Below are 16,675 nucleotides of genomic sequence, written 5' to 3' on the forward strand. Positions count from 1 at the left end.
TCATTAAGTTTGCAGTCAACTTTTTTTTTCTCTTGCTCTTTTTTTTAGCTAAACTTAAACTAAGTTGCAGGTTCTCCAAGTCTGCCAAACAAAGGGTGAATATGATCAGCTTCAACACGTTTCCTTTGTTTTGTTTTTGTAAACCAGACACATCTAATTACCCTGATTTTCATCACTCCTCATTCCCTGTGCATTACATACACACACTTTACCAATGGGCTAATATTGCAGATGCACAGAAATAATGGATGCTAAGGCTTGCAGATGAACCAAGGCAGCTGGTCTGGAGATCTTCACATGAGGTGAAGCGTGTGCCAGTGGGGGGGGGGGGGGGGGGGGGGGTGGGGGGGGGGGGGGGGGGGGGGGGGTGGGGGGGGTTTGGGGGGGGGGTTGGGGGGGCTGAACACAACTTCAGCTACAGGATACAAACGATAGACTGACTCTTCAACAGAAAAATTCGATCTTCTGCCACATCTTGTATTCAGCTTCTGTGTTCTCGTAAAACTGGATGGCCTGTAAAGCAAAGATTACACATAAAGAAGGAAGAAGAGCATTGATGGCAATAAATCTGTAGCATTAATTAAAATCTATAATAAAGCAAAATGATATATAGCCAGAAAAAAAACTGAATTTAACTGTCTGTAATTACTTATGACCATTTGAATAAGAGCCTGTAGTAAAAGTTTTCATATCTGCCTCATTAGGTGTTATCAACAATAACAGATGTAGATATCAGCATCTAAATAACTGGAAAAACAATCAAATTTTCAGAACAGTTCATCTAAAAAGAAAAGAAAAAAGAAAGAAAAAAAATCATAACTGCTCATTGAACATTACTGAAGTCCATTTCTCTTTTCTAGTTATGCCTATGCAATACAGATAAGATCACAAAGTCTGTATATATAATGTATTGTTTGTCAATAAACTTACTTACAAAAAACAAATGACAATGCATCTTTTCTCGTTGTTGTGAATACCACTAAATGTAGGATATAATCCCAAGTAAACCCACCATCTGGATATCCTTAGTAAGAGCACTCATTTGCTCATTGTGGATCTTCTTCAACTTGTCCATCTGCTTGCCCTGCTTCATGGCTGAGATCTTTCGCTCTTCAATGAATCTCTTTGTGTTGTTTTGGTTCTTTTCTTTCAGACGACGATCGCGGTCAGCCTTTGTCTTCAGCGTCTTGTCTGATGCTACATCTTTAGCTGTTTCCACAGCTAACTTTGCCTGGTTTGCTTTCATATCCTTCATTGCCCTAGAAAAAGAATGTTCTTTTGAAACACAAGGAACACCACAAAAAAGGGTTTAACAGATATCTGAAAGTATATCCTGTCTTGCAATTTTAAGTGCTGTATAAATCTTGATAACCATAATTTTTTTTCTTTTTTATCATTCAGCTACAAGTCATATCTTAAAATCTTGCTCTACAGGAAGTTAACACAATCATTTTCAGACTTATTCACAGGCACATAAACTAAATCCACATCACTCACTGTTCATGCTTTCCTTCCAGCTTCTTAATCTGGCTGGCTTGTTCTTCCTCCATGAGTTTCTTGAGGATGTCTTCCTGACTCTTGAGATGTTCCTTGAGCATCTCCCACTCTTCCTTGCGGTGTTTCTCCATCATCTCAGACCACTGCTTCATCTGGTCAGTCACTATTGCCTTGATCTTGGGATCATCCAGTACCTCTCTGAAGAGGAAATAGAAAAAAAGAAGGGATCATGAAGTGTCTCATGAATGATTAACCCTCTCTGGACGGGTGGTACAGTACTGTACCGCTCATTCAAAAGCCCAGTGGCCGGGCAGCACAGTATTGTGCCAGCCATTTAATTGATTTAGGCCTAAGCGTTCGAAAGCCCCGGCATTGTGACACTCAAGGCTAGAATGCCCCCGTCGTGAGTGGGTTAAAAAAGAGAAATGTGTGTGTGTGTGTGTGTGTGTGTGTGTGTGTGTGTGTGTGTGTGTGTGTGTGTGTGTGTGTGTGTGTGTGTGTGTGTGTGTGTGTGTGTGTGTGTGTGCGTGTATGTGTGTATTTGCGAGTGCATGCACATATGTCTTAAAGTGTTTTATACATAATAAATATTTGAAATGTTTATTTATTCAATATCCATAATCAAAGAATAATTAAAATGAATAAAAAGACACTAACTTTTTGCCCTTTGCAACCTTCTCTATAGCACTGCATTGACCCTTCTGGATAGACAAGCGTTCCTTCATGTGTTTTTTTCTCATGCTTTCAAGTTCCTTCTGCTGCTTCTTCGTGGCCTTCAAGAAGTTCTTCTGAGCTCGTAGTGTTTCTAGGTTGATAGGTTCAAAGTCAACTGTAAGGGATAGACTTTTTCAGTTTTGTATCATTTAAGGATTTTGGAGAATAGAGAACAACTTCTTATCTCTCTCATTATGATTTTTTGAAGGAAAACTTAAAGATATTATTTCTTTCTTCCCTACTCTCTGTATTACCAAATAAAGTATGCAGAAGATTAATATGAATACCTCAATATGAACATCATTACATTTCATCCACATCTTCAGTAACTTTAACATTAGTTTTGCTACTGTACCTTTAGCTTCTCCCACTCAGGCACATACTCAAAATTTCTGCTATTGTTATATAACTTTGTTTGATACCATGGTAAGAGCAGTAAATATTCATTCTGTCAAGATTTGTATTGCAATATCTTTCTTCCAGTGACAGAAAACACTGCTTTAATGTAACCTTTTTAATTCCCATACAACATAATGTGGATAAAATAATAGCTTTTTCAACTTGATAAAACGGTATCAAGAACCACAACTAAGGAGTGTCTATATCTATGGATGAGTTATTTGTTAGAGATTTTGAGACTTGTATCACAGCATTTATGTTTCTCATTTTGAGCCAAAATAAGAAAGATTAACTTACGGGCTTCTTCCTCTTTCTTGGCACCGGCAGCGCCTGCAGCTGGTTTGCCTGCTCCTCCAGCTGGCTTGGCTCCTCCCTTCCCACCTTTCAGGGCTTTTGTGTCAATATCTGATGCCTCAATACCCATGGCCTTCATTTGCTGTTCTCGCTTCTCCTGGGCGCTCAAGAAAGCACGAGGATCAGAGAGGGCATCCATGAGATCTGTCAGGTTGTACAAACATTAGACAAACATTTCTGTAATATACAAAAATTGATAAAATTGAAAAACATTACATCAATTCTGTGAAATGATTTCAAAATAATTTATTGTTATTTTTACCACTAATCATGGTGATTCAAGTGAATGCATGAAAATATTCCATTCAATACCATTAAAAACAAGTAAACTCACCGCCAAGACCATCAGGTACATAAATCTTGAGTTCAATATTACAGAACAACATAGGTAGAGACATGGGGAAGTTGCCTTCAGTACGCAAGGAAATATGACGATAGCCAGCCTGCAGACCGTCAAGGGGCAGGATACGTTGGCCCAACATCTTGCCATTCTCATCAAACACACCAAATCTCAGCACAGCCAGATCAGGTAAGACAACCTATCAAATAAGACACAAGTGGTATCAGAGATAAAATAAATGTATATGCTTTTATTTCAAAGATACCAGTACTGATACCATGAAGTAGTTTTATATTAGTAATACATGCAATAAAGCAATAGAATAAAACAAATTTTACTCTATTAGCAATTACAACATAATACACAGTTAGCTCACCTTACGGAAGAGGAAGGGTTCCTCATTGTACTGTGGGTTGAGACCATTTCCAGGGATCATTCGTGTTCTGAATTCCTTCCTGATAGTATCTGTTGGTAAGCCATACATGTCCACTTCTACGTATGTGCCAACTTTCTTATCTGATAAGAACTGACCAGCTATGACCTGGAGAAGGAATAGATAATTGTTAATGACAATCAGAAAAACTGTGTATATGTATATGTATATGTATATGTATATATATATATATATATATATATATATATATATATATATATATATATATATATATATATATATATATATATATAGATATATATATAGATAGATATATATATATATAGATATAAATATATATTAATATGATATAATATATATATATATATATATATATATATATATATATATATATATATATATAAAATTTTTCTTCTTCTTTTAATCTGCTCAAGCTTTTACTGTATTTCCTTTGTTATATCAGCCTGCATAACAGTAAACTTACCGACACCGCAACCTGAGCAGCAATCACACCATCTACAGGAGATTCTGCGAATGGATCGAAGGTTTTATCAGTACGACGCATAAAGTCAGGCTTGAGGAGGTACCCGCAGTTTCCATTGTATTCAAACTTTCCCTGGTTCAATTGCATGGGGAGATCTGAGGTCTGGAAGTTCAGGGACACCATCTGACAACCAGCATTCCAGAACACCTGTCAATCAAGAGAACACTGTTTAATGTGGTCACTGTGTGACAGCAAGTGTTGCTGATATGTTACCAAGTATTTATATACACATTTCTTTCAAATAGTACAGATATCTTATAAGTCTCACTGGAGTGATTATTTTATATTCTAAACATTTCCTGGAAATACATAATACTACTGACAAATATTAGTTACGTAGGGTCAAGTTAGCTATTCAGAAAAAAAAAAAAATAGTTGCTGCTGTTATATAGAGGCAAGACCAATAGCACTAAAATAAGGAATTCTATAGTGATCACACAAACTATAAAAAAAACTATTTAACAAATACCCTTAGTTCAGGACTTTTACAGGTTAGCATGACAAAATTGTAAAAAAAGAAGTTATAGAATAGCAATATGTTAAAGAGTTGTCATAACTGATAAAGGAGAGTGCACTGGAAAATCTTTTCATAAATGGAAGATAGTAGAGAGATCCAGCAATGCTCACCTGAGGCATGTAATTTGAGGAGTCCACTCTAGCTCCCTTGGGGTAAATTCTAGACATGCTATAGGTCGCTTGTTGTAGTTGACAAATTCAGATAGCCTGTGTCTTTAGGTATCCTAACCCCATGGTCTCCGAGAATGAGGACATGTTGTGATGGACATTCTTTTCTGTGGGATTGAAATATGTGTGAATTTCCAAGTAAAGAGGAGAACTTGGCAAATTATGAAAAATGGATGATAAGTAATACATAAAGTGGGAAAAAAATAATGAAAGTCAAGTGTGAGTCCATACACAAGAGTTGAAATAAGAAATAAATTATTGAATAGAAACAAATGCAACATATCAGACTTGAACTTGTACTTTTGTACTTTTAACATCATTTCATCTAATTAAAGAATATATAGAAAAACTCACTGTATGAATTTATTACCAAATTATGAAGGAAAAAGCACAGCAAAATCAGTTCCTATAATGGAATATCTCTTGTAGAGTAGTAATGGTTTTTTTGAATACTTTTTTTCGTATTCTAATATGGTACAATTTGTTAAAAAGACAACTATAGAACTGTATATATGCGATTAATTTTTTTTTTTTATCTACAAATATCCCATATCATATTTCAAATCTCACCAAGTCAGCTTCTAAGATAATATATTCTAGACAATACCTTCAAATTCCATTACTATGTTACTAGATACTTATAGGCCATTCTCCATTTTACCAGTCTATTGTTAAAACAGTTAATATTAACTTCTAAAAATCCATTCCATAGTCACATGCATTATGAGGAACTGCTAGAAAAGGTACATATCAAATACAACCCTAAAAGCGCTGTTTAACAAGATCTGAAAGACAAGAAAGGGTGTTTTTAGATATACTTCTCAAGTACCCAGATATTTAAATTGTTATATAAATGAATAAATCCAACATAAGGTTTGCTTTTTTTTTTTTTGCACAATTTAACTATTTACCAAGTGGGACCCATTTTACAAATGCTTTTTAAAGTTACAACTTTTGTGCTCATCCACTGCACACCGTATTTCTATCCATGCAGAACTTCTGCTCTACAGTGAAGCATACCTATTCTAAAGATTAAAATACTATTTTCCAAATGAAGAGTCAATAAACCGTCAACACATTATACTCTAACAATTCCTGGTCCTCTCTACAAACAAATTTTCTCCGAATTCAGTACACCTGATACCTTCGGCCGCTTCCAAAAGCCATTAAAGTGAACAGGCCTTGCAGGCCATGGCGTAGGTTCACCATGGATGAGAGCCACGGATGGATGTTGGTGTAGGGAGGTGCCTGTATATTTTTGGGGCTTCTGGAGCGGCACCTGCCTCAGGCTCTTCTACAACACCCCTCATGCGCATGCATGGATACACAGGACAAACGGATGGAGGAAGGAACCACAGGCAACAACAAACAGAGAAGGATGAGAGACTAACCACATGGGTAGGGGAGAAAAGAGGGAAAAAAGGAAATAAGAAAGGACATACACATTTATTGCTTATCAGAAAGCAAGAGGTTTAGATCATGACCAGAGACATGGGCATAAAAAAAAAAAATTGTGGCTGTAAAATTAATAGTATCATACAGAAAGAAATAACAAAAAAAATGCTATAAACAGATTCACTCAGTGTACAACAAGAAATCATAAACTGAATGACAATACAGCTTAAGTATCACAACAAAATAAAAGAAAAAAAAGAAAGTGAAATAACACAAAAGATCATTCGTTGCGCAACACACATGCAACTGCTGTAAAACAGTCACACAAATAACTTCCATTTATATTTTTTTTAAGGGCCTTTTCAGTCACATTACCTGCTTTTCAAAGCTTGAAAAATTGTTAATAAAACAACAATAGTGACATCAGACTGGCCCTTCCCAAAAGATCGCAATCTTCTATGAAAAAATGTATGCTGTCCAAAAGAAAATTTCAAGAATTTAACGGAAGAAAAGGCCAGAGGTAACTCACGAGAACCAATCCCCATTATACGACACTGAGAGACAATCAAATTTCACCATAAGTTAATATTCAGTGATCTGATATAGAGAAGATAAAACATACGTTATTTTAAAATTACATCAATACTATTTTTTGTGGGAAACGTTGACCCACTCTGATGAGCCACAATCATTGAATCTGGCCAATATCCCATCTCATCCCAAAGAGGGAACAGTGGAAAGAGGGGGAGGTACAGACTTCTTGACATCTTCAGTATTATAGAGGTACGAGTGTGATTCAATCAATTCTATAAGACACAAAAGACAAAAAGTAGATGTACACAAACCGAAACCATTAAGCAATATCTATCAGAAGGGAAAGACCTGCTTGTAAAAAAAACCTCCATTCCTCATGACAATGAAAACTCATGCAAAAAACTCTTCCATGTTATTCCTTTCTTTTCCTTGTATATATAATAAAATAATGTAACCAAGTCTCCAATTCACTTAGAATCTCGGCATATGATTCTAAAATTTCAATGGTTTCCCTATAGAAACCAAAGAGTAACTAAAATACTAATCGATAATGCAGATCCCTAATTATAACAACCATATCATGCAAAAACAATCTCAGCCTATATCCTATACAGATATAAAAAGAACTGTGATAATTTTGAAGCAATCATGCTCAGTGGCGTTAATCAGGTCCCAAAGGTAGTACTGTCAACGAGAAGAAATGAAAAGATCCAGTAAGTTAGTGAGCTGGAAAGTGAAAGACAGGCTGGCGGTTATTCTGTTTCTTCACATGGCAGTTATCTTATTGTGTTGGTATATGTACTTGTTAAATACATGCACAACAGGCATCCAGGACACACAAATGTGTACCACACTACGAATGCCACACAGGCATACATACACAACAAATGTGTACACAATCGCATGCCATGCACAACCCACATAACATACAATAATGTGCACAGGACCTACGCTGCATGCAATGCCATGCCACCAGCACCAATCGCATGTGTGGCGCGCGGCGCGGACACACTAGACACACACACAACAACACACACACACGACCACACACTCTACACACAACACACACACACACACACACATGCACATATCACACTGCACCATGCATACGTACACGTACAGACACATACACAGGTAATTATTCCCTCTCATGCACGACAAAACGACACACACCACCCCTTTTATGGTGTTTAGTACTATCTGATGGTGCGTTGATTCTCAAGGCCGCAAGCATGCAAATCACTGCCCACAAGAGCAAAGAAATGTTAACCGTTGTGCGGCTACGTCAAAGGCCGCTGGAAATTGACCGGCTGGCAGTAGTTTGACAAGCGGTAGGAGAGATGAGGACAGGGTGGGTGGACGTGGGTGGTTTGTCGCCCGTGTACTGTAATAGAGGAAGGCCTCGCTCCTTGTTGTCCGCCGTCAGGGGGCTTATCGTCTTCTAGCGAGGGCTGCGACACAGGGTGGTGATGGTAGTGCACGGGTTAACTCTACCAGGGAGAACAGAGAAGGAAAACGAGACTGGAGAGGGTGAGTCGAGATAAGATGGTGGTGGCGAGGGTCAGCTGGACGTAGTAAGCAATGCGAAGTGCAAGGGGAGGGTGGGGTCTGCTGAAGACTTACTCTGTCCTGTCTAGAACGTGCCCTTGTTTATAAGGGTAAAGGAGGACACAATCATCTAGCCCTTGTCAAATGAGCTTTTCCTCAGTACAACATACTTGCAGGGATGGCTTGTAAATTTTGGCCTTGAGGGGAAAATGTCCGAAGGGTTGAAAAGGAAGGTGTGGAAGTTCAGGTTTCCGTTGATAGAGAGTGAATGGTTTTATAATGATTCCCAACTACTGTAAAAAAGAGAATCCTTGCAAAAGGGCTGTATGAGGATATGAATGCCATTCATTCTCAAAATTCTGGCACGACTGAAGCATCATTAGTCTCAGGTTTTAGGTAATGTCTTCTTTTTCTGAGACGGGGTGAGTGTGAAAATCTTGACTGTAGGGGGGATGGGGGTCAAAATTTGGTTTTTGAATTTGCTTTGGTTTCTTGGTTTGTGGGAAAATTAGGGACTAAACAGCATGACTAATACAGATATTCTGGAACTTTCCACTTCTGCTTAAAGAAACTGTAAACACCTTGTAGTTAGACCGTACTAAGTATGAAGACCCATATAAACGACTGCAAGTGGATGGATCCTTTCCTATACAGTTCACTAACTCACATTATTGTAGTCAATATCAAGCATGTGCCTGTGTGTGTGCGTGTGCATATGTGTGAGTGAGGGAAAGAAGGTAGAATGCCATGAAGAATTCTGTAGACTGAGGAATATGGGCTTTACTTCCCAAAAAGTTTGAATGATCCAAGGGGTATGTTCCTTTCATGGCTTAGCAATGAAGGGTAAAAAGTGATAGAAGAAATTTGGCATTCATTAATAGTCAAGAAGTCTGGTGTCCCAAATTGACGCATATCTTCAAAGATATTCACAAGGCCAAAAAATTCAAAAGAACTGACAAAGATACAATGTTTGTAAGGGTATACCATAATTGAAACTGGCATTACATCATATAGAAGAGAAAAATTATAAAGATCAAGCTGACACCAAAGTAAATAAAAACCTCTTAATGTCGTCAATGTCAGTCAGTATCTTTGTTGTACAATACATTATACATACACATACACCTTTCACACATATATATAAACCTCGGTAACCTGATTTCAGACTTTGAATTTTCTAATTCATTGAATGGCTGAGACTCCCATATGTGTATGGTGTGTATATATAGTATATCATAGATATATATATATATATATATATATTGTATATATATATATACATAAATAATGTATATTTAAGTGTATATGTATAGTATATGAAAGATTATATATATATATATAGATATAAATTATATATATAGTATATACTATTTATATATATATATATATATACATATACCTATACATATACATATACATCTACATAGACATATAGCATATAGGCATCTACATATACATATAGCATAGGTACAGATACATAACAATACAGAGACCTGGAGATGTATATGTTTATATATGATATATATTATAGATTAGTATATATCTATGATGATAGATATAATGATATATATAGATAATATACATGATAAATGTATATGTATCAAGTATAGTATATATAGATATATATATATATATATATAAATATGTATGTATGTAATTGGTTTATATCTTCTATAGAAGATATAGATAGAGATTTATATTATATATCTAGATAGATATGTATATGTAATATAATATATTCATATATATATATATATATATACGTATTCTAGAAATATATATAATATATATATGTATAGGTAATATATATATATATATTATTTGTAATATATATAGTATAATAAATGGTATATGTAAAATAAATATAGGGGTATGAAAAATGGTTTAGTTATAAGTATATATAGTCAATGTAACGTAATATATATGATAATATATATATAGAGATATATATATATATATAATATATATATGTATATGTAATATATATATAGGTATATGTAATATATATATATATAAATAATATATGTATATGTAATATATTTATATATATATATATTATATATATATATTATATATAGTATATATCTAACTATATTTATAATGTAATATATATATATAATATATATATAATATATATATATATATATATATATATATATAATATATATATATAGTATAATGTAATATATATATATAGTATATATATCTATAATTATATATATATATACACACATACACATATGGGAACTCAGCATCAATGAATTAGAAATTCAAGTCTGAAATCAGGTTACCGAGGTTATATATATGTGTGAAAGGTGTATGTGTATGTATATGTATGTACAACAAAGATACTGACTGACATTGAGACATTAAGAGTTTTATTACTTTGGTGTCAGCTTGATCTTTATAATTTTTCTCTTCTATTGATTAATGCAGTTCTCAATTATGTATACCCCTTACAACATTGTATCTTTGTCAGTTCTTTTGAATTTTTTGCCTTGTGAATATCTTTGAAGAATTTCAATTTGGACACCAGACTTCCTTGACTATTAATGAATGCCTAATTTCTTTATCACTTTTTACCCTTCATTGCTAAGCCATGAAAGGAACATACCCTTGGTTACATTCAACTTTTTGGGAAGTAAAGCCCATATTCTCAGACTACAGAATTCTTCATGGCATCTACCTCTCTTTCCCTCACTCACACATATGCACACGCAACACACAGGCACATGCTTATTATTGACTACAATAATGTGAGTTAGTGAACTGTACTAAAAAGGATCCATCACTTGCAGTCGTTTATATGGGTCTTCATACTTAGTAGGTCTAACTAAGGTGTTTACAGTTTCTTTAAGCAGAAGTGGAAAGTTCCAGAATATCTGAGGTATGCTGTATAGTCCCTAATTTTCCCTCAAACCAAAACAAAGCAATTCAAAACCAATTTTGACCCCATCCCCCCTACAGTAAGATTTTCAACTCACCCTGTCTCAGAAAAAGAAGACATTACCTAAAACCTGAGACTAATGATGCTTCAGTGTGCCCAGAATTTTGAGAATGAAATGGCATTCATATCCTCATACAGCCTTTTGCAAGATTCTCTTTTTTACAGTAGTGGGAATCACTTATAAAACCATCACTCTCTATCAACGGAAACCTGAACTTCCACATTCCTTTTCAACCCTTCGACATTTTCCCCTCAAGGCCAAAATTACAAGCCATCCCTGCAAGTATGTTGTACTGAGGAAAAGCCTCATTTGACAAGGCTAGATGATTGTGTCCTCCTTACCCTTAACAAGGCTTCTAGACAGACAGAGTAAGTCTTAGCTCCCCCACCCTCCCCTGCACTTCGATTCTACTACGTCCAGCTGACCCTCGCCACCACCATCTTATCTCGCCTCACCTCTCCAGTCTCCGTTTCCTTCTCTGTTCTCCCTGGTAGAGTAACCCGTGCACTACCATCACCACCCCTGTGTCGCAGCCCTCGCTAGAAGACGATAAGCCCCTGACGGCGGAGGAGCGAGCCTTCCTCTATTACCAGTACACGGGCGCAACCACCCACGTCCACCCTGTCCTCTCTTCCTACGTCAACTACTGCCAGCCGGTCAAGTTCCAGGGCTTTGACGTAGCCGAAGGTAACATTCTTTGCTCTTGAGGCAGTGATTGCATGCTTGCCGGCTTGAGATCAACGCACCATCAGATAGTACTAAACACCATAAAAGGGAGTGTGTGTGTGTTTTGTGTGCATGAGAGGGAATAATTACCTGTGTATGTGTCTGTACGTGTACGTATGCATGTGAGTGTGTGTGTGTGTGTGTGTGTGTGTGTGTGTGTGTGTGTGTGTGTGTGTGTGTGTGCGCGCGCACATGCGTGCGTGCGTGCATGCATGCATGCATAGGTGTACACATTATTGTATGTATGTGGGTGTGCATGCATGCGTGTGTACACATTTGTTTGTATGTATGCCTGTGTGCATTCGTGTGTACACATTTGTGTGTCTGGATGCCTGTGTGCATGTATTTAAAAAGTACATATACCAACACAAATAAAGATAACTGCATGTGAGAAAAGAAACCGCAGCTGTTTTACTTTCAGCTCACTAATTACTGGTCTTTCATTCTTCTGTTGACAGTACTACTTGACCTGATAAAGCACTGATTTGCTTAAAATTATGTTCTTTTTATATTGTATAGGATAGCTGAGATTGTTTTTGCATGATCTGGTTGTTATAATTAGGGTCTGCATTATGATTAGTATTTTATTTACTCCTTTGGTTTCTATAGGACTGAAATTTTAGAATCATATGCAGAGATTCTAAGTGAATTGGAGACTTGGTTACATTATTTTTATTTTATATTTACAAGGAAAAGAAAGGAATAACATGAAGAGTTTTTTGCATGAGTTCTTCATTGTCATGAGAATGGGTTTTACAAGCAGGTCTTTCCTTCTGATAGATATTGCATGGTTTCGTTTGTGTACATCTACTTTTCTTTTTATAGAATTGATTGAACACATTACCTCTATAATAGTCAAAAGCTGTACCTCCCCCTTCACTGTTCCCTCTTTGGGATAGATGGGATATTGGCCAGCATTCAATGATTGTGGCTCATCAGTGGCCCAACGTTTCCCACAAAAATAGTATTGATGTATTTAAAAAGTATGTTTTATCTTCTCTATATCAGATCACTGAACTATTCTTATGGGAAATTTGATTGTCTCTCAGTGTCGTATAATGGGATGGTTCTTGAGTACCTCTCTTTTCTTCCTTAAATTCTTGAAATTTTCTTTTGGACAGCCATACATTTTTTCATAGAAGATTGCATCTTTTGGAGTTCTTTGTCACTATTTTTTATAACAAATTTTTCAAGCTTTGAAAACAGGTAATGTGACTGAAAAGGCCCTTAAAAAAATAAATGAAGTTATTTGTGTGACTGCAGCAGTTGCATGTGTGTTGCGCAACGATGATCTTTGTGTTATTTCACTTTCTTTTTTTTCTTTTATTTGTGTGATACTTAGCTGTATTGTCATTCAGTTTATGATTTCTTGTTGTACACTGTATCTGATTTATAGCATTTTTATTTCTTTCCTGTATGATACTATTAATTTTACAGCACTTTTATGCCCATGTCTTGGTCATGATCTAACCTCTGTTTCTGAAAGCAATAAATGTGTATGTCCTTTCTTATTTCCTTTTTTCCCTCTTTTCTCCCCCTACCCCATGTGGTATCTCCATCCTTCTCTGTTTGTTGTTGCCTGTGGTTCCACCTCCATCGTGTCCTGTGTATCCATGCATGCGCATGAGGGGTGTAGGAAGAGCCTGAGGCAGGTGCCGCTCCAGAAGCCCCAAAATATACAGGCACCTCCCTAACCAACATCCATCCGTGGCTCTCATCCATGGTGAACTACGCATGGCCTGTTCACTTTAATGGCTTTGAAGCGGCCGAAGGTATCAGGTGTACTGAAGAGAAATTTGTTTGTAGAGAGGACCAGGAATTGTAGAGTATAATGTGTTGACGGTTTATTGACTCTTCATTTGGAATAGTATTTTAATCTTTAGAATCAGGTATGCTTACTGTAGAGCAGAAGTTCTGCATGATAGAAATACGGTGTGCAGTGGATTGAGCAAAAGTTGTAACTTTAAAAAGCATTTGTAAAATGGGTCCACTTGGCTAAATAGTTAAATTGTGCAAAAAAAAAAAGCAAACCTTTGTTGGTTTATTCATTTATAAACAATTTAAATATCTGGGTATTGAGAAGTATATCTAAAACACCCTTTCTGTCTTTCTTTCTTGTTAAACAGCGCTTTTAGGTTGTATTTGATATATACCTTTTCTAGCAGTTCCTCATAATGCATGTGACTATGGAATGGATTTTTAGAAGTTAATATTAACTGTTTTAACAATAGACTGGTAAAATGGAGAATGGCCTATAAGTATCTAGTAACATAGTAATGGAATTTGAAGGTATTGTCTAGAATATATTATCTTAGAAGCTGACTTGGTGAGATTTGAAATATGATATGGGATATTTGTAGATAAAAAATTATCGCATATATACAGTTCTATAGTTGTCTTTTTAACAAATGACCATATTAGAATACGAAAAAAGTATTCAAAACATACTACTCTACAAGAGATATTCATTATAGGAACTGATTTTGCTGTGCTTTATTCCTTCATAATTTGGTTAACTAAATTCATACCAGTGAGTTTTTCTATATATTCTTTAATTAGATGAAATGATGTAAAGTACAAAAGTACAAGTTCAAGTCTGATATGTTGCCTTTGTTTCTTCAATATTTATTTCTTATCACTTGTGTATGACTCACTGACTTTCATTATTTTTTTCCCACTTTATGTATTACTTATCATCCATTTTTCATAATTTGCCAAGTTCTCCTCTTTACTTGGAAATTCACACATATTTCAATCCCACAGAAAAGAATGTCCATCACAACATGTCCTCATTCTCGGAGACCATGGGGTTAGGATACCTAAAGACACAGGCTATCGAATTTGTCAACTACAACAAGCGACAGATGTCTAGAATTTACCCCAAGGGAGCTAGAGTGGACTCCTCAAATTACATGCCTCAGGTGAGCATTGCTGGATCTCTCTACTATCTTCCATTTATGAAAAGATTTTCCAGTGCACTCTCCTTTATCAGTTATGACAACTCTTTAACATATTGCTATTCTATAACTTCTTTTTTTACAATTTTGTCATGCTAACCTGTAAAAGTCCTGAACTAAGGGTATTTGTTAAATAGTTTTTTTTATAGTTTGTGTGATCACTATAGAATTCCTTATTTTAGTGCTATTGGTCTTGCCTCTATATAACAGCAGCAACTATTTTTTTTTTTTTCTGAATAGCTAACTTGACCCTACGTAACTAATATTTGTCAGTAGTATTATGTATTTCCAGGAAATGTTTAGAATATAAAATAATCACTCCAGTGAGACTTATAAGATATCTGTACTATTTGAAAGAAATGTGTATATAAATACTTGGTAACATATCAGCAACACTTGCTGTCACACAGTGACCACATTAAACAGTGTTCTCTTGATTGACAGGTGTTCTGGAATGCTGGTTGTCAGATGGTGTCCCTGAACTTCCAGACCTCAGATCTCCCCATGCAATTGAACCAGGGAAAGTTTGAATACAATGGAAACTGCGGGTACCTCCTCAAGCCTGACTTTATGCGTCGGACTGATAAAACCTTCGATCCATTCGCAGAATCTCCTGTAGATGGTGTGATTGCTGCTCAGGTTGCGGTGTCGGTAAGTTTACTGTTATGCAGGCTGATATAACAAAGGAAATATAGTAAAAGCTTGGGCAAATTAAAAGAAGAAGAAAAATTTTATATATATATATATATATATAATAATATAATATATATATATATATATATATTTATTGATATATAAATATATATATATATATAATATATATATATAATATATATATATATATATATCATCTATTAATTTAATTTTATAATATATATATATATATTATATATTATATATATATAATATACATATACATATACATATACATATACACAGTTTTCAGATTGTCACAAACAATTATCTGTTCCTTCCCAGGTCATAGCTGGTCAGTTCTTATCAGATAAAAAGTTGGCACAAACTAGAAGTGGACATGTATTGCATACCAAACAGATACTATCAGGAAGGAATCAGAACACGAATGATCCCTGGAAATGGTCTCAACCCACAGTACAATGAGGAACCCTTCCTCTTCCGTAAGGTGAGTTAAGTGTGTATTATGTTGTAATTGTTAATAGAATAAAATTTGTTTTATTCTATTGCTTTATTGCATGTATTACAAATATGAAAGTGCTTCATGTTATGAGTACTGATATCCTTGTTGTGAACTGAAATAAAAGCATATACATGTTTTTAATCTCTGATACCACTTGTGTCTTATTTGATAGGTTGTCTTGCCTGATCTGGCTGTGCTGAGATTTGGTGTGTTTGATGAGAATGGCAAGATTTGGCCAACGTATCCTGCCCCTTGACGGTCTGCAGCTGGCAATCGTCATATGTCCTTGCCTACTGAAGGCAACTTCCCCTTGTCTCATACCTATGTTGTGTTCTTAATATTGAACTCTCGATTTATGTACCTGATGGTCTTGGCGGTGAGTTTACTGTTTTTAAGGATTGAATGGAATATTTTCCATGCATTTCACTTGAATCACCATGATTAGTTGTAAAATAACAATAAATTATTTGAAGTCATTGCACAGA

The 16,675-nt window shown here is 35.5% G+C and overlaps 1 protein-coding gene and 1 pseudogene across 2 annotated transcripts in view; one reads left to right on the top strand and one right to left on the bottom strand.

Moving 5' to 3' along the window:
• Positions 1-434: 434 nt before the first annotated feature.
• Positions 435-5,033, bottom strand: LOC122252165 (no receptor potential A). The gene is made up of 9 exons (XM_086553580.1): positions 4,870-5,033; positions 4,183-4,389; positions 3,681-3,845; positions 3,299-3,503; positions 2,908-3,108; positions 2,155-2,326; positions 1,498-1,695; positions 1,013-1,259; positions 435-513 (listed from the first exon to the last, which is right to left on the bottom strand). Exons 1-9 carry the CDS (start codon positions 4,924-4,926, stop codon positions 445-447), a joined length of 1,521 nt encoding a protein of 506 aa, XP_086409706.1. The 5' UTR covers positions 4,927-5,033; the 3' UTR covers positions 435-444.
• A 6,399-nt stretch (positions 5,034-11,432) lies between these two features.
• LOC147468536 (1-phosphatidylinositol 4,5-bisphosphate phosphodiesterase beta-4-like) overlaps positions 11,433-16,675 on the top strand; it is a 5,543-nt pseudogene continuing 300 nt past the window's right edge. Inside the window, exons 1-7 of the transcript XR_015192466.1 lie at positions 11,433-11,514; positions 11,608-11,633; positions 11,846-12,038; positions 14,841-14,998; positions 15,479-15,685; positions 16,013-16,175; positions 16,363-16,566. The product of XR_015192466.1 is annotated as a 1-phosphatidylinositol 4,5-bisphosphate phosphodiesterase beta-4-like (transcript). The remainder of the gene's footprint in view (positions 11,515-11,607; positions 11,634-11,845; positions 12,039-14,840; positions 14,999-15,478; positions 15,686-16,012; positions 16,176-16,362; positions 16,567-16,675) is intronic.

This window comes from Penaeus japonicus, unplaced genomic scaffold (assembly GCF_977035675.1).
Source record: "Penaeus japonicus unplaced genomic scaffold, GWHDUDI00000001_assembly GWHDUDI00000028, whole genome shotgun sequence".
Lineage (NCBI taxonomy): Eukaryota > Metazoa > Arthropoda > Malacostraca > Decapoda > Penaeidae > Penaeus > Penaeus japonicus.